General features: G+C 44.0%; 1 protein-coding gene across 13 annotated transcripts in view; it reads right to left on the bottom strand.

Moving 5' to 3' along the window:
* Positions 1-24,850, bottom strand: part of cdh23 (cadherin-related 23) — an 874,975-nt gene that overhangs the window by 563,586 nt on the left and 286,539 nt on the right. For all 13 annotated transcript variants that reach the window (XM_069885557.1, XM_069885556.1, XM_069885568.1 and 10 more), the window contains one exon: positions 5,629-5,741. In XM_069885557.1, the coding sequence (XP_069741658.1) occupies positions 5,629-5,741 (113 nt within the window). The remainder of the gene's footprint in view (positions 1-5,628; positions 5,742-24,850) is intronic.

The following is a 24,850-nucleotide window of genomic DNA, read 5'->3' on the forward strand; positions in this document are numbered from 1 at the left end:
CATGAAAAATCCAATTGTACTTGTTCAGATATCAGTGAGGGAGTTCACTCCAAATTCCTGGCTAATATTTACTCTTCAATTAACAGCCCCAAGTGGAAATTATCTCACAGAAGTTTCTGGCAGCTTGTTTGTAAAATCTATCCACCATATTTGCACGCTTCAAATACATTATAATGGCTGCTAAAGTATTTTGATGACACAGACTGTGAAAGGCAAAGTCTTTCTTGAATCAGTTCCTGAACAAATGAATTAATTTTTTAAAATTTCAGCATTCAGCAAGATAACAGCCCAATTAACCTACAACCCTTGTATACTTTTTTTTGAATGGTGGGAGGAACCTGGAGGAAATCCACATGCAGACATGGGAAGAACGTACAAAATCCTTACAGACAGCACCGCTGGATTTGAACCCTAGTTGCTGGCACTGTAATAACATTGGGCTAACTGCTACTCTAACCGTGCTGCCCAAGAACCATGCCATGAAGAAATCCACTTCTCCTCCACCACCTCTGATTACCTATCCTTGAAATGTGCACATCAAAGATTCAAAAGATTGTTTGAGATGACTTGCTCACAAATGACCCAATGATGCACAGATACAGCTGAGTGCTTTGATGGAGATGAATAGTCACATGGATTAAGGCAGATAGAAAGTCTGACAGTTAAAAGATACAGTAAACACACAATGCTGGAGAAACGCAGGAAGTCAAACAGTGTCCTTTCTATAGCAAAGGCCAAGAGACATAACGATATTTCAAGCATGAGCCTTTCATCTTGATCTCGAAACATCGGTTATGTCTCTTGATCTTTGCGAGAGAAAGGACACTGTTTGACTTCCTGAGTTTCTCTAGCATTGTATTTTTACTTCAACCATGGTGTCACCAAAAGATAGCAGTGTTGGGAGTGTGAAAGCCATAGATAATTCCAGACAGGTATCCAGATGCAGTAGCATTCCGATAGTCCACTATCTCATTATTCACAGAGACATGGGAAATGGCTCAATAGTCTCTGTTTCCCATCTTGCCTGAAAACTCACCAATTTTCGGCTCTCAAATTCAGTAGTAGCACATTCCTTCTGCTCCCTTTAAACGCAGCAAGGCTCCGTTTCCAGCACATGCTTTAAACCAACCATATACACTGGCAAATTTATATCCCTACTGCACAAGAAAAATGAGTTGAAAATGAGTCAGTGCATTTACAACTAGGTATGAGCACCAGCCTGTGAAGAATTTTGTTGCCGTGGCAAATCTGGACATAGACAGGTTATGCCGCAACTGAGAGATTTCTAATCAACACCTGAGCCAGGTATCAGGGAGGCTTCCTGCCCTCATGAACACGAGGATGAAGAATCACCTCCAAACATGCTGACAGAGGGCCCAGGCTCAAAATGTTGGTGACCCTTCACTTCTGCGAGACCTCCAGCACCTTGCACTCGATCCCAGCATCTGCAGACTTTCTTGTTAAATTGCCAATGATCCGAGTTATTACAGGTCTTTGAGATCTCATGTGTGAAGGCCTCTTGGATCAGATGGTGCATTTTTGAGGAGGATGGATTTACTGGTGGGAAACATGGATCCTGAACGTCATTTCTACTCAGGATGTGGATCAAGTGGAACTGATGAAAGTCACACAAAAATGGAAACATTTACAGATACATGCAAACCAGGAGAAAAGGAGGAATGGCTCCACAGAAACGCATGCACAACAGATTAATAGAAAACAGATAAATGTTGTCCCTGTTTAAATGATCCCACTTTGCTCCAAATGCAAATGCATAAAAAATCCTTTTTAAAGTTAATGCTGGATTAAGAAATCGTTATGGTTGGGCATTAAAAGCTTGAATGTGCTGGCAACTTTAACTATGAGTTCTTGCACAGACAGCTCAGAATAAAAATCAGATGTTTGCAGCCATCGATAAGAGAACCATTCTTTCCCCAGTGTTGGCATTTTATTGAATTCTCTGAATTGCTCTTTATTTTAAAGAGATGTATCACTGCTTCCACATGGGCTGTGTGTGGTCCAAGTGCATCTTTCAGCTGAAGATTTGCATACATCAGCTCACGGACTTCAGTAATTACAGCTCCCGATAAACTGTTTATAGGTTTGTGAATCCCAAAGCAGCACATTAAACATTCCTATCAATAGAGAACAAAGTATTTAATGCCAGAAAATGGTCTAATGAGAGGGAAATGCTTTGCTCAAATCCCAGCCTTGAGTAGCTGCCCGGGAAGCCCATCAAGAGAGAAGAGAGTGACTGAATGTTAATACCCACCGCGGCATTGTAGTGGAGTCATGGAGAGATCTGATTAGAATAGACAGCAAATGCATCAATAGAACATGCCCTGAACTCCTGATTATTTACTTAAACATTTATTTAACATCTCTTTCAGCAACGAACAGCACTGAATCAACCCTGGAGATTATTAAGGGTCGCTGGAAATTCCTCACCAAGTGGAAGAGATGACCAAGTTGAGGGCAAAATGATAAATTAGAGGGAGAAATTCACCTTTAGTCCAACCCAAGGTGCTCTGGCCATGAACTGGATTTACCACCAATACAATGGCTCTGGACCTGCATCAGGATGTCATTCCAACCACTACCAGTCATCTCACATACATTTTGTACCAGCATATTCACTAAACTTTGAATCACAAGATCTCCAAAGATATAGTAGCAGAAGTCGGCCCATTGGCCCATCTAGTCTGCTCCCTCATTTTAATCATGAGCTGATCCATCCTCCCACTCAGTCCCACTCCCTGGCTTTCTCCCCTTAACCCTGACTCATCAATTTCTATTTTAAATACACATAATTACTTTGCTTCCACAGCCATCTGTGGCAACAAGTTCCACAGATTCACAACCCTCTGACGAAATAAACTTTTCTGCAATTGATGCCCTTTAATCCTGAAATTATGCCCCTTTGTTCAAGACTCCTCTACCATGGGAAACATCTACTCTGTCCAGGGCTTTCAGCATTTGAAATCTTTCTGTACTCCAATGAGTACAGTCCAAGAGCCAAAAATCATTCCTCATTTGCTAAACCTTTCATTCCTGGTATAATTCTTGTAAATCTTCTCTGAACCCTCTCCTATGCCAGCACATCTTTTTTCAAATAAGGCACCCAAAACTGTACACAATTCTTCAAGTGAAGTCTCACCAGCGCTTTATAGAGTCCAATATTGTTAATTCAGGAGCCAGACAATCAATTTTCCTTTCTTCTTGGATATATTATACTTAGGCGCCACATCCAAATTAATGATAGACACTTGGAACAGCAAATTCAAATTTCAGGAGTCTCTTCATCAGAGGACCTTTCCTGGATCCAACACATGAATGTCATCAAGAAGAAAGCACATCAGTTCCTCCAACTTATCAGGAGCTTGTGGAGGTTTGGTACGACTGCAAAAACCTTTTTGAGCTTCATCGCAGCCTGGCATGTGGGCACCAATACCTCTGGGTAGAAAGCCCTCTAAAAGGTCATGGACACAGCCCAGTATATCACAGGCAAAACTCTCCCCACCATCAAGAAAAACTACATGAACGCTGCCGTCAGAGAGCAGCAGCAATCATCAAGGATTCTCACCACCCAAAACACACTCTGTTCTCACTGCTGCCACCAAGAAAGAGGTATCAATCCCACAAGACTTGCACCAGCTTCAGGAACAGCTGCAACCCCTCCACCATCAGTCTCCTCAAAGACAAACCCAGAGACTCACTTAAGGAGTCTTTCTTTGCACATTATTATTGAATATTTATTTTCTGTATAGCATGGTTTGTTTGGACTTTTTTGTTTACATTTCTCTCTTTTGCATACTTGTATTTTCGAGTACTCCTTTAATTTTTTTGCACTACCAATAAGTTGGAATTCTGCCCAGTCCTCAGGTAAAACAATCTCAGGATTGTATGTGATGTCATGTATGCACTCTGACAACAAATCTGAACTTGGAGCTATAAATACCAGCATTCTGTGCTAAGATGAGTCCCTTGTAAATATATTTTTAATACATACGAATCAACTGCTTTCAGATGTTTTAAATCTTAAGGTGAATAAAAGGAACAAACCCAAGGTTATAATTTTCTTCTTGGCCTGATGTTATGTTAAGTCACATTTCCTATCTTGTTAGGCTAAATAAAAGAGAGGCCTCCCAAAATCTCACAGCATCATCAAGGCTCCAGGGTTGCACTAGAACTCTTTCAAATCCATTGGGATAAATCCAACCTTACCAAGAAATCAGGCCACCAGAATACAAAACTTTCCACTGATCTTGGTATTGCTTCCCACTGGCAATAATTCCAAAGCAGTGCAAATTAACAAACATCACTGTTTTCTTATGCTCAAGTATCACAACAGTTCCAAGTTAAATAATGCTTCTGAAGTAGACGCGAATGTATGCATCTGTTAGACAACATTATGAGTGCTAAATAAGTTGATTCATTTATTTGTTAAAATGTTGGAAAAATACTTCAAAATTCATGTGTCACAATTTTGTAGAATATTTGGAGCACCTAATTTTAAAGGGATTGATCTGTTGGTACCGTGAATATGAGAAAGCAATAATCAGCGTGGGATTCAGTCCTCAGTAGAATCTTCAACGTGATCGGGTGATGCATTGTAATGTCATATTGCAAAATTCAGCTCCACTACACAAACTGGAGCCAATACTGTACAACACCTTCAACCTAGGCAACTGAGCATGTACCTCCTCACGCACAATTCACAGAGGGTGTGTGGACAGATACAGTATGTAGTGTGTGTGTGTACATACACACACTATATATAATCAGAATATACATGCATATATATAATTAAATACATTACATTTACAAAAATATGTACATAACTAAATATACACACATCTACATACACACACAAGTATACATACATATGTGTATATAGAGAGAGACAATGAGAGAGAGATGCACAGGTGAGATTCCTTTAGACTGAAGATTTGATAGGATACAATTTATTGTCATGTAATAAAACAGAAATGTAATATTACAGGAAATTGCCTTTCATCTGGTATTTGGCCATAACAACAGAGAATAAAAGTAGAAGGGACAAGTGGCATTGTGAGGCATGGTCAGACACACTGGGCATATGGAAGAGTGAAGAGAAGTGTTCAAGGTTGTGATTAGACCTGTCAGGGCAGATGTGAGGTTAGTGTTGGAGTTCAGGCTTCCTTTTGTGGTGAAATCTTGAATCTGGGGTCACTGTTTGAAGATGAGAGTTCACCCATGCGAGACAGAGATAGGACAGTTTTTCCAACAAATGGTAGTGGAGGCAGTCTTTAAATATTTTGAACCAGAGGTAGACTGATAATTGATCTGCAAGAAGATGAAAGGTTATCATGGATGTTTGAAAACATGCAAACAACCAGATCAGCCATGGTCTTCCTTGAATAACAGCACAGGGTCAATGGGCTGAGTGGCCTACCCATTCTCCTAATTCAGCTATTTGTCTGTCTCATTGTGTGAAGACAATCACGAGGTTCAATACAGGAAGACGTTGCTGAAATATTCATCGGTCATTTTGTTTCCTTCTGGATCCAGCACTCATGGTGATGGATTCTCTAGCACCTAACTCTGTTTGCTTCTATGTATGCAAAACATGGAACTGGAGCCACTCACCCTTACAGTCAATGTAAACCCCGAGCTGTAGAGGGGGTTTTCTCGATCAAGAGGGCCATTGAGAGTCAGAGCTCCACTGATGTAATCCAAGGCAAAAATGCTGTTGGTATTACCTGTGAAAAGAAACCACCCAGTCTGTTATTTCCCTTAAACATTTGGATATGCAAAGTACATTCAAAAAAGCTCTTTTTTATTTATCCATCTTCTTTCAGAAACACTGTGGCTACTGCAAGAGCAGCTGTCACCTCATCATTCATACGGTCATTGAGCAAGGTGAGGTTCCTTTAACTTTGACACACCAGTGTACCTCAATCACATCCTCTGTCAGAACATAGAAATCTACAGCACAGAACAGGCCCTTTGGTCCAGAGTGTTGTGTTGACCTGATAACCTACTCCAACGAAGAAAGAAGTCAGCTTAAATGTTTTATTAAACACATTTGAGCTCACAGTCAACTGTTTGTTAAGTTTAAAAGAAACAAATATTGAAAGAAGATATGAACCTGTCTGTTGACGATGGAGTTCATGAGGCAAAGTTGCAGCTGTACAAGACCTTGGTTAGACCCCGCTTGGACTATTGTGTTGTGTTCTGCTCGCCTCACTGAATGTATAGAGAGGGTGCAGGGAAGATTTACAAGGATTTACAAGGATTGGAGAGAATTCCTCATGAGGATAGGTTGAGTAAACATCATGTTTTTTTTCCTTGAGCAACAGAGGATGAGGGGTGACCTGATAAAGATGGACAAGACGATGAGAGGCATTGATGGTGTGGATGGCCCAGGGCTGAAATGGCTAACATGAAGAAGCATAGTACAGGGCGGAATGAAAAGGTCAGTTCTTCACACAGAGAGCGGTGGGTGCATGGAATGCACTGCCAGCAACAGTGGTGGAGACAGGTACAATAGAATCTTTTAAAAGATGATGAGATGGGCACTATAAATCTATAAAAGCGTAGTTGTGAGCTCAACACTGTTATAGTGCCAACGATCAGGAGCAGGCTTCAAATCCCGCGCTGTCTGTAAGTAATTTGTAGTTCTCCCTTGTCTGCATGGGTTTTCTCCAGGTGCTCCAGTTTCCTCCCACCATTCAAAACATACCAGGAGCGTTGGTTAATTGAGTGTAATTGGGTGGCACAGACTCGTGAGCCAGAAGGGCCTGTTACCATGCTGTATGTCCAAAATTTAAAAAGAAAATTAAATGTCAAGTTAAAATTTAAATTACATGGAACTGAGTTAAATGGAGGGTTATAGAGTAAGGAAATACGAGGCAGTTGATGGAGTAACTTATCAGGTCAGCACAACACTGTGGGCTGAAGGGCCAGTATTATTTCTATGTGCTGACTGAAGATGTGATCAAGGTACACTAACACTGGGGTGGCGAAGCTAAAGTAATTTCACCTAGCTCAATGACTATATAAATTGACTCACGCTACTGACTTAAAACCATGGGGTGAGGTAATCCTGATCACACAGTCAGAAAGTCAGGACAGGATGAAACCTCTGCTCAAGGTCCATGTCAGAGCATCAGATTCCACTCAGTTCAGCACAGGCTCTGCCCACACATATCAGCGGGCTGAAGAACTCCTATAATGCCATGACTTCCATGACTGAACAGCCAAATTTGCAAGGAGTCCTGGGAACTCTGGAAAGGCTCAGTGTTCCTCCTCTTCAAAAATCATTCCATCCTAGTTGTTCTGATGCTCAGACATGTTATATCTTCCCTAATTAGGAAATCCATACTGAAATTCAACCCTCCATCAATTGGTACATGACAAAGTGGCCAAGCCTGTGGCTCCCAATTCCCCACAGTTTATCAATGACAATAACAAAAATAATACATTGGAAATCCTTTCAATGAACCCATTCCACGAGGGCTCAGAGAATCATTAAGGACCTTTACCATCCACCCTGGAGCATCTTTGAGACACTACCTTCAAGGAAAAGGTACAGGGCCATAAAAACTTGGAGTGAGACTGTTGAACAGTCCTAGAAATCTCCAAATTATTTGTCTATTATGGATTGCCCTGTATATCTGTCATTTGTGTGAGGATGGACAGGGTGTGCACACTATTGTCCAGAGATTTGCTGTTTTGCCAGCTTGTATCTGTATCTGTACATTCAGATGATAATAAACAAAGGAATTTCTCACTTCTAACCTCCATCTGAGCACACACCTCATTTGTTCCTTTCGAGCCCTGCTTTCAAGATTCCTTTTATTGGCATGTAATAGTAAAAAAATGTAATGGACACAAAATTCCTGAACTTTTGCTTGCCATCAGGCAAACAAAGAGTCACCATTAGCACTGCCCGATGCCCCTAACAACGAGAGAGAGTAACCTCAGAGACACTGAGTGTCGGTGCCTCCAGCTGAACGACCAAAGGAACTGCTCACACTAACCATCCGAGACTCTCCTATGTACAAGTGAATATTTATTTATTTTGTATAGATAAAATACTTGTTCTGCAAATGTATTATTTCCCTGGTTGTGTGTCTGCATGCTTTGCACTAAGGACCCGAGAACACCGTTTCGTCTGGTTGTTCTTGTACAATCAGATGACAATAAACTTGACTTGACTGTGCTCCTGCAGCCTCTCATATCCTGTTCAATCGAGTGACAGCCCGAGCTCCAGATCCAAACCTCAGACATTCGCTCTCATCATTAGCTTTTTCCAGGTCTTCAACACTAAACACGAGTCTAGATTGGGCTCGACCAAGCCCACACCCAGAACTTTCCTCACATCCCACCCCACCAACCCCTCCTCAATGGCCTTGAGCAGTCATGATCTCACTGCTGGAGCAATGATGTCAGGTGGAGCAACTCAAGGGGAATGACTGATCCTCAGGCAACAAACCGCGAGTCCCCTCCCTCCGACTGATCTGATGGCATTTGACATCTAGAGCTGCTTCAGGCCTCTTCACTTGTTTTAGAACACTTAGAATCAGAGACAATGAATGGTAGTTGAAATATCGAGACAGAATTAATTGAAATAATTATCCAATGTAAATTAAAATATTACCAAATCAAGATAATGGATAAAGGAATAAACTTGAACCGCCTGCAAAAGTGTGTTTTCGATCATTAACTGGTCCTTCACTGACAGTCACTGAGAGAGCGTTGGTCTGTTTGTGTCCCACCCCAGAGATCTGTGGCGTAGAAGATACAAGGTCTGGGGAAGGTTAGCTACAAGACAGGCTTAAGGAGCCAAATGGCCAATTTAATGCAGACAAATGTCAGGTGTTGCACTTTGGAAGGACAAACCAACATAGGTCATACATGGTAAATGGTTGGGCACCAAGGAGTGTGGCAGAACAAAGGGATCGATGAATACTGATGCATAATTCCCTGGAAGAAGCATCACAGGGAGATAGGATCATAAAGAGAGCTTTTACCACGTTGCCCTTCCTAAATCAAAGTATTAAGTATAGGAGTTCAGATGTTATGGTGAAGTTTTAAATGACACTGGTGAGGCCAAATTTGGAGTATCATGTGAAGTTTTAGATACCTAACCACAGGAAGGATGGCAATAAGATAGAAAGAGTGCAGAGGAGATTTGCAAGGATGTTGCCAGGTCTTGAGGAACTCAGCTACAAGGAAACGTTAAACAGGTTAGAACTTATTCATAGAGTGTAGAAAAATGAGGCAAGATTTAAGAGGTATTCAAAATTATGATGGGTGTAAATAAAGTAAATACAAGCAGGCTTTATCCACTGAGGTGTGAAGTGATAAAAAAAAACTACGGGTCATGGATTAAGGGTGAAAAGGGGGAAAGTTTAAAGAGAACATAAGGGGAACTTTTCACAAAGAGAGCGGTGGTAGTGTGGAATGTTTTGCGAGCTGAATTGGTAAACACAGGTTTACCTTTTGACATTGGAGAATAATTTGGAGGTGCTCCAGAAGAGGTTCACCGGATGATTCCAGAGATGTTAGCCTAAGGAGGAGAGATTGAGTCGTCTGAGACTGTACTCACTGGAATTTAAAAGAATGAGGGGATTTTTATTGAAACATATAAAATTATGAAAGGGATAGAGGTAGGTAAGTTTTCCCATTGGTAGGGAAGAATAGAACTAGGGGACATAGCTTCAGGATTCATGGTAATAGATTTAGGATGGAGATGAGGAAGAACTGCTTTTCCCAGAGATCTATTTAAGACAAGGATGGAGAGATTTTTTTGAAAAGTAGGGGAATTAAGGGATATGGGGAAAAGGGCAGGTAGGTGGAGATGATCTAACTGAATGGTGGAGCAGGCTTGACGGGGTGGATGGCCTACTCCTGCTCCTATTTCTAATGCTTTCATGTATGTATATAGGAAGGGTTTGGAGCGAAATGGCCTAGGGGAAAGTCAGTGGGAATATGCAGAATAATAGGTCAACACAGACTCGAAGGGCTGACGGGCCTGTTTCTGGGTTGTGGTGTTCTACGGTTCTATGCTCTATTTTTATTTGAATGCATCTTAGAACCATCTTGTTTCCAGCTGTGATGGAGCAGACTGCAGCACCACTGGGATGAATCTAAACTCCTTGCGCCTTTAACAAAAGGAAGTGAAACAACTTCGAGCTGAGAGGCTGACAGCTCTACAGTTGCATTATTTCCCTGAAGCCTGACTTGGCTTTGTTGGGAATATAAGATATAAATAGTCTTTAACCTGGAGTTCACAAAGGCCTGTCAAACAGTGAATTCATAATTTAAGAGGCTGACACGCAGGCAACCTCTGAACAATGACAGCACTTCCTGTAACCGTGTTTTAAGCTTTTGTACTGCCAGGCCTTCCAGACCAACTCACCATCCAAAACAACTGGACCAGCTATTGATTTATACATATTTATATTCTATTTTATGTATATATGTGAGTATTGTACTTTATGAGAAATATAGTGTCTGTGTGTTCGCCATGGTCGGGAGAAACACTGTTTTGTCTTGTTGTATATGTACCATTAGATGATAATAAACTTGAACTTGGTGATTCCAAAGAGAATAAACTGGGTTGATTGGACCAAAAGGATAGTGATACGTGTCTTGTGAAGCAAGGTGAGCAGAGAGAGGGTTTTTTGTTTGGACAGAAGAGGATGAGAGGTCACGTAATAGAGGCCTATGAGAGGTGTAGATAACCAGTCTATTTTTTTTCCCTGGAGTGAGAAGAGCAAAGACCAGAAGACATTTGTACAACTTGAGGGGAGGAAAGTATGTCAGGAGTATTTTTTTTATTTTTATTTTTTTTTTTACACACAGAGAATAGTGGCTACCTGGAATTCATTGCCAGGGCTGCTGGTAAAATAGGGACATTTCAAAGATTTTTAGACAGGGACCTGGATGAAAGGAAAATAGAGGGTTATGAGGTAGGGAGGGTTCCGTTTTTTTGAGTACGTTTATATAGGTCAACACAACAATGTAGGCCGTAGGGCCTGTACTGTTCAGTTCTGTATTAAGAGGAAAATGCAGGTCGGATTGCGAGGGATGAGTCTCAGCAGGAGTGATGAGATCCGGCACAAATCGGACTAGCATCTCTCATCAACTGCAATGCCCAATTCTGACTCCCATCTTTCTCTCGACCCTTGAAGGCCCGGTTTGGGCCCCTCCGACTGGAACAGGTAATACATTGACGAAATAAATTTCTTACCGCTCCCCCTATGTTACTGCATCAAGGTAGGGCCATACTTGGACCCAATATGTCCCGTAGAAAATACCTTATTTGAAGATAGCAGTGGAATGTTTGATTTGGCAGAGCATATTTATTTTTTAGCAGCTTAATCAACATTAATTGCCCCTGCTCATAACAGTCCTCTATGTACCTGATGCCATTAGAGCACCAGGTATCCAAAATCTTGTTACCTACCATTAATGGTATTAATTTATTAGGAGTCAGGGGTGTTTTTGGTGACAGCTCCACTTTAGTGTTCAGATACTGTTTAATTTTGGTCCACATACCAATCACTTGTTTTAGTGTGGGGCTGCCCTTCTTCCCTGACAGCAATTTGGCGACCCATTTGTAAATGAAATCCTCTGCTATCTTCTCACCCACCAAGTGCAGATCAATTTGTGCCCAGGTTTGTACACCTCCTCCCTGAAAAAGGGAGGTGATGTATCTCGACTGAGCTGCCCAGTAATATTTTTTTGAAGTCTGGCATTCTCAATCCTGGGTTAATTTTTCCATAGGGACCCTTAGCACCTTACTACTCAAGAGAAACCTTCTAACCTTATGTAGCAGCTGTTTAAAAAAAAGCCCGGAGCGACGCCACAGGCAATGCTTGAAAAAGATACTGGAATCATGGCCACACATTAGATGCAGTTAATCCTGCCCTCCAATGTCATAGGCAGGGACATCCACCTATTTATGTCCTCCTCGACTCTCTCCAGCAAGGGGATATAGTTTAACGTATAGATTATTTAAGTTACCATCAATATTAACTCCTAGATATTTGATCCCCTCCTGTGGCCACTTTAAATTACTATTTTCTTTAAATTGTCTATAATTACCCTCGGTGAGTGGCATCACCTCGCTCTTTTCCCAATTAATCTTGTACCCAGAAGGTTTCCCATACTACGTGAAGTCAAGGTAGAGAGGTCGCAGGGTCTGCCAGATATATCAGCATATCATTAGTGAATAAATTAATTTTGTGCTCCTCCTGACCCACTCTATAATCTTTAATGTCTGGATCTTGACAAATGGCCTCCGACAGAGGTTCCATTGCCAGCACAAAGAGAGCCGGTGACAGCAGGCACTCTTGTCTACTAGATTTGCTAAGTGGGAATGCTGAAGAGACCTGCCACCTGCACATAGTATAGTGTCCTGATCCAATTTTCAAAAGTTGGTTCCAACCTCGTCTTCTCAAGAACCTTAAATAAAAATTCCCACTCCAGTCTGTCAAAAGCCTTCTCTGTATCCAAGGAAATGGCCAATCCCCTCTCATTACTAGATTGTGCCAGATGCATTACACTCAGCAGTCTACCAATATTGTCTGCTGCTTGTCTCCTGCACAAAGCCTGCCTGGTCTTTGTTTATCTATTTCGGCAAATGCAACGCCAATCTGTTTGCCAGGGCTTTGGCTGGGATCTTATAATCAGTATTCAGCAAGCAAATTGTCCTATAAGAAGAGGGCATGAGTGGATCTTTACCTGTTTTCAAAATCGCATAACAATTGCCATTGTGAAAGATTCCAGGAGGGTCTGTGTTTCCCTAGTCTGTCTATCTCCTCCACATATAGAAGCATTAATAAATCCTTAAATTCTCGATAGAACTCGGGTGGGAATCCGTCCTCCCCTAGAGACTTGCCTGCTTGTAGTCCACTCAATGCTTTACCCTCTATAAAAGTAAGATCTAATCCCACCTGTTCCTCTGGATTCAGGTGTGGGAGATCGAATCTGGCCAGGAACCCATCCATTTGATTGGGATCCCGAGTCAATTTAGATTGATACAATCCTTCATAGAATTCCCTAAAGGTCTCATTAATTTCCTTTGGTTTATACGAGACCTGACCATTCCCTGTTTGTATTGCATTAATTGTTCTAGAGCAGGGGTGTCAAACTCAAATTCACGGAGGGCCAAAATTAAAAACTTGGACTAAGTCGAAGGCCGAACTAAATATTTATTGAAAATTTTCAACAACATCTGCATGTTTTCTCTTCTTTCAACATATGTAATGTTAAACTTTAGGATATAACTTTAGGAGGATAATGTTACAGGTCAGGAGTAGGTAGCTCAAGTTCACCCTTTGCTTGACCTGAGGGAAACATATTTAGTCCCTGTGGAGATGTAGTCAGCATTCACAGGCTGTGTCCATTTTGGCCTGCATCAGGACTCAGCATTTCCTGCTCACTCCTCAGGCTCTAGGCCTCTATTCACCCTCAACCCACCATCCCTCTACCTGACCAGTCCTTTACCCAACCTCTCCTCACTCCACTCGCTCTGCCTCTACCCACCCCATCCTATACACGCCCCTCTACTGCCACTCCCCTCAACCTGTTCCTCCCTCTACCCGTCTCTCACCCTCTAATCACCTCTTCCCTATCCACCCCTCCTTCTACTCATCCCTCCCTCTAACTGCCCCTCGCACCACCATAACTTCCCCTGCCCATTACTCCTCACCTACACCCTCTGCCCACCCCTGCTTACCCACCCACTCAGGCCCAGCGCGCTGCCGATCAGCCTTTGCGGACAGCCACCATCTCTCTCTTCACGAGCAGGGTCGAACCAGCCGTCCCTGGGGTCCGCGTGGGTGCAATCGCTGAAGGCCATGGCGACCGGGAGAAGTGCGCTCGCGCTGTGGAAGGGCCGTCCGGTGCCAGTCGCGTGGGGCTCGCGCTGCCCGGGGGCCGTGAGCAGCCTGCCATGCCCGTCGCGCCGACAAGAAATCACAGGCGCTCGCCCATCCGCCGCACCGCTCGACAAATGGGAGAAGTGACTGGTTGTGCGGGGAGCCTTCCAACTGGCTTGCCGGCTGATGACATCGACAGACTTCTCGTGTTACAATTTCTCATGTTACAATGGGGAAGGATGTGCAGTGAAGGGGGAGGATGGTGGGGGTGACATTACCAAAAAACAGCATCGGCTCTCGCTGCAGGGCGGGCTACCTCTAATACATTTTTGAAATGATCTTGCGGGCCAAATATAATTATATTGGCCCGCGGGCCAGAGTTTGATATGTATGGTCTAGAGGTTTGTTCTGCCCACAACTGCCAAGCAAGGACATTGTGAGCTCTCTCCCTCATCTGCATAATGGCCTTCTCCATACCATATGTCTGAAGCACATTATATTCCAGTCTCTCGTCTGTGAGAACCTGATTCCTGAAAATCCTTCTCTAATCAGGTAATGTTCTTTTCCAAATCCTCCCTCTCCCTCATATAACTCTTCTTGTGATTCATCATACAACTTTTTGCATCAGCGGCATCTAACGCTGCAGAAAATAAACAGGTCAAAACTTAAACTCTTGGACCAATGCTTCAGATGTGGCATTGCAGCCAGGATGTTCATGCACACAACCTGGTCATGTACCAAGGTGAGGCCCTTTTGGGTAGATCTAGGCCATGACCTGAAGAAAAGAATACGCAAGCGATTCCCATAGGACCCAGAGTTGTTCCTGCTGGGAAAAATAATGGACATAAGGCTTACAATGAAGCTGTCCAAATTTCAAATCCAATTTGTGTTTATTGCATTGGCAGTGGCCAGGAAGTGTATTGCGGTGACTTGGAAGTCCGACTCTAGTCTTAGCATCGAGCGATGGAACAAGGAACTGTAAAGCTGTGTTCCCCTGGAAAAATAAACTTGCAACCTGAGAAACAAAGGTTTCTTAAGGTAACTTTCATAAGATCTGGCAGTCATACATGCACTGCATAGGCGCATGGCAGTGATTGGTTTCCCCGTTCCTTGCTGCGGCTTCCTCTTCCTCACACTGATCCCAATCAAGGAAAGTCAGAAATGAATATCGGCCCATAGGCCACCCACTGAGCTGCGACAATCCCTGCCCCTTATTTATTTTCCTGGTGTTAAAGTTTTGTTGTTGGTTGAAGTTGAGTGAGTCGTCTTGTTTTATGTGTGGAGGGAGGGGGGGTTGGTAGAGACACGAGCTTGTGTATATAGTCATAAAGAAAATTAATATATGTATATTTGAATGTGAACAGCCATTGTTGGCAGGACACTGTCTATGGCTATACAAGCTTGTGTCAAAACTTAAATAAAATATTCCGAAAAAAAAGTGATGAGATCCACTGAAACAGAGGAATAATATGTCTGCATCGGTCAGGAACACGACAAGGATACTGGCATGCAGAACTCCCACAAACCTGGAAAACTTCAACTATATCTCAGCGAGAGGGCACCAACATCTTCAGGTGCCACCAGTGGGGCTGCAGTCCACAGATGTACCTCAACTGTGCAACCACGTGAGAACCCCAATCCAAGCTCATGTATGGAATCTGATTTGTAGTACCTGCTGTAGATTTCCAACAGTGGCAGTTCAGGCACTGGATGCGCACAATTTCAAGCCAGAAAAATACATCCAAAGAACCATTCAAAGAGAGAGAAAAGCCATTAAAAATTGTCTTCATTGCTTCACGAATGGCAGACGAGCCTTCAGAAATTTACAATCACCTCCCTGAAATCCATCTCTCTCTTTGGCCTTAAACGTGACCCTTAACATAGCTTGAGGATGAAGCTGTTGGGCATCTGCTTCAATATATTCTGAAGTGATCTGGTATCAGACATTAGCATGTTCTCTTGGTATCTTGGAACGTTTAACACATTACTGGTAGTTATTAGCGCAATGCTATGCCAGTGCCAGTAACCTGAGTTTCAATCTTGCACTGTCTGTAAGGAGTTTGTATGTTCTCTCCATGTCTGAGTTTCCTTTGGATGTTTCAGTTTCCTCCTACCTCCAATCTCCCCAATTAATCTATCATGCCCTGTATATTTTTGGATGGTGAGTGGAAACCAGAGAACCCGGAGGAAATGCACACAGACATAGGGAAAACATACAAGTTCATTTCAGACAGTGCCAGATTCAAACTAGGGTTGCTGCATTGCGCTAACTGCTAAGTTAGTCGTGTGCTCTTAAATTAGATCTGAAATTCCAAGCAACTCCATGACAAGCCAAAGAAACCTGTGTGCAAGTGAAGTTATTGAGGACTGTGGAGATCAGAGCAGTTATTTTAACATGAATGTTCTGGGGGGGATTTAGCCAGCAGGTAGGTGTAGGATAGAGGAAATGGGGAGCCACATGTGAGGGGATTTGGGAAAATTACTGGGTGAATTGAAATGCAAGACCTCAAACTGCTTTCTTTAATCTAACCACATGCCTACAGCAATTCTCTGCAAGGATATAGAGTTATCACTTGCCAGTTACAATTTACATCAAGCAATTGGGCTGACCTGACAAATTAGAAAGTTGCATGTGAATTACAGCCAGCATAATACACCATCAACACAAGTACCTTGTAGATATTACACTGGAAAGCACATCAAACAATTATCTTTGTTCAGCCGTGCTTTGCATATGGCAAAACATCCTCAAATGCTGAATCTGTCATCCAAGATCTCAGCTAAACTGCCATCAAGAAAACTAATTAAAACAGTTCGGATGCTGTAACAAATATATTTTAAAATTCAATTCTTTTCTGATCCAATAGCAAGAGGTATTCACACAAAGATTGAAGAAAACTACTGATCAAATGCTTCACAAAGTACAGATGGAAAATCCTAATCAATATTATGGGAACCACTGGTTTAGCAATACACAAAATTGCTGGAGAAACTCAGCAGGTCATGTAGCATCTAGATGAAGCAAAGGGTTACCAAGGTTTCAGGCCTGAGCCCTTCATCGAGGTAGGAACAAAAAACAGACATATGCCTGAATCTACAGGTAGGGGAAGAAGAGGCAGGGGGAAGGAGCACAGGCCAACAGGCAAGAGGTCAGAGGTGCATAAGGGTGAGAGGGCAGAAGAGAGAAAAGCTGAGGGAGGGGATAGCTTGAGTGAGAGGAAAAGAGACAGTGGGATAGGGAAAGAGAGAGATGGGGATGGGCCTAACAGAAGTTGGAGAAGTCAATATTAATGCCATCCAGTTGGAGAGTGCTCAGACGGAAGGTTAGATGTTGTTCCCCCCCCCCCCCACCCCCCCCCCCCCAATTGCAGGTAGCCTTGGTTTGGCTATGAGGCCATGAACAGTCACGTTGGTGAGGGAATGGGGTATGGAATTAAAATGGTTGGCCAATGGGAGATCTACACTATTGCAGTGGACACAATGTAGCTGCTCAGCGAAAGGATTTCCCATTTTGCGACCTGTCTCTCCGACGTAGAGGAGGCCCCAACAGGAGTTTCAGCTGCAACAGCCAACCCATGCAGATTGACAAATGAAGTGCGACTTCACTTGAAAGGACTGTTTGGCGCAACAAAAGGTGAGGGAGGAGGTGTGGGCATAATTGGAGCATCTCCTGAGGTCACAAGGGTAATTACCGGGAAGGAAGTGGATGAGGGAGCCCCATAGGGAGTGGTCCCAACAGAAGGCAGAGAGGAGGAGAGGTTCAGCAGCCTTCTTTCTCCTGTTTCCTCTCACTCTCGTCAGCCTGTTAACACTGACTTTTTTTCTCCCCAAAATAAACGGAATTCGCAATAAAATGATGTGCAAAGGAAAACTATGCCAAGTATTTTTTGCATCTTTGCGTGGTATTCATGTATACACCCCCATTACTGTACATTGTTACATTAATTTGGTACACTAACTCTACAATCTGCAACCGAGATGCACCTTGGGAGGGTTGGCGTGGTTAATGCAACACTATGACAGAGTCAGTGGCCTGGGCTCAAACCCAGCGCTGTCTGGAAGGAGCTTGTACATTGTCTCCATGACCTGCGTGGGTTCCTCCGGATCTTGAGCTCGGGCTGCTCATGGTTTGGACTGGACTCAGTGTGGTTGTGGAAGCCACTCCACGGGCACTTGGTGACTCTGAGGGGATGCTCTTTACGCTTCCTTCTCATTGTAAGAGGGCTTTAGGGAATTTCTGCTGATGGCAAATCTGTCTGCCTTATGATAGACAAAAACAAATTCTGTGTAATAATGCACTGTATTACGTGGCAATAAATTGAATCCGGAATCAAATGTTGAAGCTTGCAGGTTAATTGGTCTATATGGGCAGCACATGCTCGTGGGCCTGTTACCATACTTTATCTCAACAATTTATAAAAATTTATAAATCTCCTGTTGTGTGCTCAACCGACCTCTTCTCAGTTCTTCAGGTGGAGTGAAACAAGAAAACCTGCAGGTGCTGGAGTCCAGTGCAATATACAAAGTGCTGGAGAAACACTTAGGCCACGCAGAATCCATGGGAGCTATAAGGTAACCAATGTTTCGGGCCTGGGCCAGGTACAGATAGTTTTCAACTTACGATGAGGTTGTGTCCTGACATTCCTATCAAAAGTCGAAAAAGATTGCAAGTCAAAAAAGGGCAGCTGGATCAGTGTGGGGACCGACACAGGGCCGTGGAGAGAGAGAGCAGGGCAGTGGGATCAGTGTGAGGACCGACACAGGGGTGTTGGGAGAGAGCAGGGCAGTGGGATCAGTGTGGGGACCAACACAGGGCTGTTGGGAGAGAGTGGGGCAACGGGATCAGTGTGGGGACCAACACATGTCTGTCAAGAGAGAGCAGGGCAGTGGGATCAGTGTGGGGGACTGATTCAGCACAGTTGGGAGACACGGAACATCATAGTCCAGCCAAAATTCGAAGTACAATACGGATTCGAACCATCGTAACTTTGAAAAATCGGAAGTCGAGGACTCTCAGTAGATGCCTGAATTAGTTCTTCAAATGTCCTGTTTTTTCAAAAAAAAATCCACATTATATGACACGATTGTTGGCATGTAACACATTTGCACATTTAAATTTTGCATTTTATTTCCTTCATTAACCTAACATTGTTCTTAGCCCATTCATCTTCTGTGGCGTCAGTTTATAATGTCTTATCTCTTATGACCTTAGCCTGATCAGCACATCTTAGAAACAGAGTAAAATCTGCAAAAAAGCTTTCTCCACAACCCAACAATTACCATGTTATTGTTGGACACTTCACACAAACTGAGGAGAAATCGCAATGCTTTTTGTCAATTTTTTTTTCTCCAAATGCTTGTGGAAGATCCCATGGAACTGTTCAAGAAGAAAACAAGAATCTTTGGCCATTGTTCTCTCTATTGAAACCACTACCATGAAAAAAAGGAACCAGAGAAAAGATACCAGTTAATTTAATTGAGCAAAAACATTCTGCTGTTGCTTCATGGTGTCTGAATATGTGAGGGGAGGGGCTGGATGGAGAGAAGGTGAAGGAGAGCACACTGGGACAGGGAAGGAAAAAGAGGTACAAGGGTGCAGATAGATGAGTCTTTCAGTTGCAGAATGAATTTTGCTTCAAAATTTTAATCAATTAGCCAATCAATCAAAGCCTCTGGACTTGTTGAGCAAAATCCCCAAACATGCAGGGGCTTCCTGCAATGCAGCATCTCCCAGCCAGCATTTCACTCAAATCCCCACAGAACTTAAATTGATCGCCTTTCAACTCTGGCTATAGATTACAGGAACAATGCTCTAAATCCAGTGCCAGCTCTAAGTAGTTTTGTTCATTCTCCCTGCAACATGGGTGGGTTTACTTCAGGTCCTCAGGTTTCCTCCCACTTTCCATACACATAGGTGTTGGCAGAACACTCTCCTCTCTCTCCCCCACGGCAGCTGATCCATCTCCTCTCTCCCCTGCAACAGCAACCCCTCTCCTACTGATCATGGCACCTCCCCCCCACCCCCACCCCCCACCCGTGACATCAACCTCTCCCCTCATGGACACATGGCTGGATTTGGAAGGTGCACGGTCATGGGCCAAAAGAGCTCATGGCTGATAATATTCAATTAAGCTGTGAGGGAAAGGCCCCAGTAAATCACCAACCCGGCCATTTAATGTGGATCCCGCCCCCACAATGACACAGTATGGGACGTGTCACACAAATGAGTCCACACCCACCAGCTGTCAGTCTCCCTCCCACCGTCAATCGCACTCTCCCACAACCCGCAAAAGCCCAACCCTCTCCTCTCTCCCCCACGGCAGCCAACCCCTCTCCTCTCTCTCCCCTGTGGCAGCGACCCGTCTCTCGCTGATCATGGCACCCCCCCCCCCCCCCCCACTGTGATGTTGACCTCTCCACCCATGGCAGCAACCTCTCAGTCCCCCCCATCCCCCACCTCTCCACCCCGGGCCCTGGCAGCGGCCCCTCTCTCCCCGATCACCCCAGACAGTTCAGCTGGGGTTTCCCTGTGATGCGAGCACGTAAGTCCTGACGTCACAGAAGTAACCAGGTTGGCCATTTTCCTGATCAAGCCACCGGTCGACGCATCCTGGGCAAGTTTAACTGGGTTCCCTGACAATCTCCGAGGTAGGGTAGGGATCCGGTTGACTTTGGGTGACGCTGACTGCGTCAGACCCTTTCAAGCTGCCTTGTGAGTGGGGTGCTAACCAGGCAAATTGTCCAGTTAACCCCATTTTACAAGGCATTTTGAAAGCGCCTCGCGAGCCAGGCAGCACTTATGGAAGGAAAGGAACTGTCCGTGTCTCAGGCCAAGACTGTGCGACTTCTGCTATTATGGCTATTTGGATGATGAGAAAAGGAGAAGGGAATCACTGAACGAACCATGTGTTTGCAACTTTACTTGAAAGTTCTCTTACACATTTATCTCTCCCCCCCCCCCACCGGCAACTTTCTTTTACAAAACATACTTCGACCACAAAAGAGAGCCACTTCTATTCAGAATGTCAGATTGATGTCAATCGCTGATTCTCGAAAGGACTGCATTCAAGAGGCTGGGAATTTAATGCACTCATACCAGTACGTGCATGCTTTATACTGGCTGTAACTCCAGTATTTAATACAGTTTAACAACTTCATTAAAACAGCAGAGAGGAATGTTGAAGGAATGGATTGAACATTTATAAAATTATACTGCATTGTAAAATTTCCAGATGTGAAGCTTTAAAAGGTCCATCAGGCAGTCTTTCAGGAAACTCTGCTGTTTCAAAGCATTCAGTGCTTGTGATTTCGTTTTTATTGGGAGAGGAAGCAGAGACATTCAACCCAGACATCAAAGGGGTTCCCTCCATGCATTTCACAGCAGTTCCATAACGCCAAGTCCCCACAGGATTTTTTTTAAAGACAGGCCACCTTTGCTGTTTGTGATTGAAATCAAAGAGGGGAAATGATCAGTGGGCTGGCGAGCAGCAGAGAAACGAGGTTTCTGCATCACTGCCTCTACTTTATCCTCACGTCACTTTCAAGACATGAACAAATAACCTTAGCACGCACCCATGCAGCACTGTCCTGCCAGAGGTGTCTTCTCTCAGAAGCAACATTGAGTCGACCCCTTCTTCCCTCTTGGGGAAGATCCCATAGTTGTCATTTTACAAATGGTTAGGTGCATTAATAAGTAAAAAACATTTAACAGCAGGTCCCAACCTGAGAGAGACAGAGATTCTTCAAGCCAAGTGCAAGCAAAATGCAGGTTCCACAATGCAAGTGTGAAACATGAAAGGCTGGAGATGCTGTGATTGTAGGAAAAACACAGAAATGTTGAGGAACTCAACAGGTCTCGCAGCATCCAGAGGAGGTAAAGGTATATCATTGGACCTGAGGCCTTCGTTAACAGTACATCTCTCAAGGTCGCTACACAGGTTGATAGGCTAGTTAAGAGGGCTGATGGAATACTGGGTTTCATTAGTTGGGGATTGAGATCAAGAGTCGAGAGCTCATGTTGCAGCTCTATAAATCTCTGGTGAGACCACACTTAAAGTATTGTGAAAGTGCAGAGATGATTTACCAAGATGTTGAAAAATAAGTTTGATGAAGCAAAGTTGGCAGACCAGGGAGTTTTCTTTTGAAAGCATCGAAGGAGGAGGTGAATTAATAGAGGCCTACACGATTCTGAGTGCCATACTTTGGGTGGACAGTCAGCACTTTTTTCCCCCAGGGTGGGATTAGCAAACACCAGAGGAGATCTGCACAAAGTGAAGGGAAGAAAACTTAGGGGAGACATCAGGGTTAAGTTTTTCCACCTAGAATGCCTTGCTGGGGTGATAGTGGAGGCTGGACCATTTGGGACATCCTTAAGAGACTTTAAAATCAGACTCCTGGACGAAAGCAAAACAGAGGTAGAGGTTCAGGTTTTTTGATAGGTCGGAACAACATTAAGGGCCATAACTGTGCTATAGTGTTGTAGGAGGCATAGAACATGGAAGTTAAAGTCAGCCTGTGTTGTAATAAAACTAACAGCAAAAAACAGTAGAACCAGTTTCTTTATTTCACCTTGGTAATGCAAACAGGAATGGGGAGTGATAAGAAAGAGTTTAGTAACTCGTTCTCTCCACTAAACCCGCACTCAAAGCATCGGAGTGTTCATCGTCCTTTTATACACCTTTTAGGCAGGGGTCTGCATGAGACCTTACAAGTTTCACACACCTAGAAATTTTGTGTATATGATAATATGTTACCTTGTGATGTCTAAGACTGTCTGGGAAAGTTAGTGGATTAGCTACTTACTACCACAAACAAGAAGGTCATGTGAAGAAAGCAATTAGGTTCCCACCCCAACTCACAAACAGCTGCAGCTGCTGTATTTTGTCATCTAATCCATTAACCCTTTGTTAAGTATCTTCGTCACTTATTTTTTCCACATAGGACCTTCAGCCCATCCAGACTGAGTGTCCATCAGTTGCTCATTCATCTTACTTTATTCTCATACATTCCCCAATGGACTGTCAATGCTGCCAAGGAACATCCAGCTCCCGGAGTAGATGAGACAAAGGGTGAAACACTATCCAACAACTCTCACCATACCTCAGTCCCTTGGTGCAAGACTATAACTTCCACTTCTAGTGCGAAGTCAAACACATGACTGGAAGCTTCAACCATTTCTATACTCGCGCTCAACATAAAATTTGCAGCAAGATTTTTGGGGTTAATATTAATCAATCCATCAATATGAGGGCAGCATGGTTGATGTAACGGGTAGCGCATCTCCTTTACTGCGCCAGCCATCAGGACAAGATTGGAGTTGAAATCTCATGATGTCTGTAAGGAGTTTGCACTTCATCCCCATGTCTGCGTGGGTTTTCTCTGGGGGTTGTGTTTCCCTCCCACACTTCAAAACAAACCAAGAGAAGAAACAAGCCTTCCGTCGCGCATGCAGCCATCTTCAGCGCAAACTCCGGGAGATCCAAAATGAGTGGTGGACGAGCCTCGCCAAGCGAACCCAGCTCAGCGCGCACATTGGTGACTTCAGGGGTTTCTACGAGGCTCTAAAGGCTGTGTACGGCCCCTCACCACAAGTCCAAAGCTCGCTGCGCAGCTCAGATGGCAAAGTCATCCTCAGCGACAAGATCTCCATCCTCAACCGATGGTCAGAACACTTCCAATCTCTTTTCAGTGCCAACCGCTCAGTCCAAGATTCCGCCCTGCTCCAGCTCCCTCAACAGCCCCTAAGGCTAGAGCTGGATGAGGTCCTCACCCAGGGTGAGACATATAAGGCAATCGAACAACTGAAAAGTGGCAAAGCAGCAGGTATGGATGGAATCCCCCCAGAAGTCTGGAAGGCTGGCGGCAAAACTCTGCATGTCAAACTGCATGAGTTTTTCAAGCTTTGTTGGGACCAAGGAAAACTGCCTCAGGACCTTCGTGATGCCATCATCATCACCCTGTACAAAAACAAAGGCGAGAAATCAGACTGCTCAAACTACAGGGGAATCACGCTGCTCTCCATTGCAGGCAAAATCTTCGCTAGGATTCTCCTAAATAGAATAATACCTAGTGTCGCCGAGAATGTTCTCCCAGAATCACAGTACGGCTTTCGCGCAAACAGAGGAACTACTGACATGGTCTTTGCCCTCAGACAGCTCCAAGAAAAGTGCAGAGAACAAAACAAAGGACTCTACATCACCTTTGTTGACCTCACTAAAGCCTTTGACACCGTGAGCAGGAAAGGGCTTTGGCAAATACTAGAGCGCATCGGATGCCCCCCAAAGTTCCTCAACATGGTTATCCAACTGCACGTAAACCAACAAGGTCGGGTCAGATACAGCAATGAGCTCTCTGAACCCTTCTCCATTAACAATGGCGTGAAGCAAGGCTGTGTTCTCGCATCAACCCTCTTTTCAATCTTCTTCAGCATGATGCTGAACCAAACCATGAAAGACCTCAACAAAGAAGACGCTGTTTACATCCGGTACTGCACGGATGGCAGTCTCTTCAATCTGAGGCGCCTGCAAGCTCACACCAAGACACAAGAGAAACTTGTCCGTGAACTACTCTTTGCAGACGATGCCGCTTTAGTTGCCCATTCAGAGCCAGCTCTTCAGCGCTTGACGTCCTGTTTTGCGGAAACTGCCAAAATGTTTGGCCTGGAAGTCAGCTTGAAGAAAACTGAGGTCCTCCATCAGCCAGCTCCCCACCATGACTACCAGCCCCCCCACATCTCCATCAGGCACACAAAACTCAAAACGGTCAACCAGTTTACCTATCTCGGCTGCACCATTTCATCAGATGCAAGGATCGACAATGAGATAGACAACAGACTCGCCAAGGCAAATAGCGCCTTTGGAAGACTACACAAAAGAGTCTGGAAAAACAACCAACTGAAAAACCTCACAAAGATAAGCATATACAGAGCCGTTGTCATACCCACACTCCTGTTCGGCTCTGAATCATGGGTCCTC

The sequence above is a fragment of the Narcine bancroftii genome, chromosome 6, assembly GCF_036971445.1.
Source record: "Narcine bancroftii isolate sNarBan1 chromosome 6, sNarBan1.hap1, whole genome shotgun sequence".
In the NCBI taxonomy this organism is placed as follows: Eukaryota; Metazoa; Chordata; class Chondrichthyes; order Torpediniformes; family Narcinidae; genus Narcine; species Narcine bancroftii.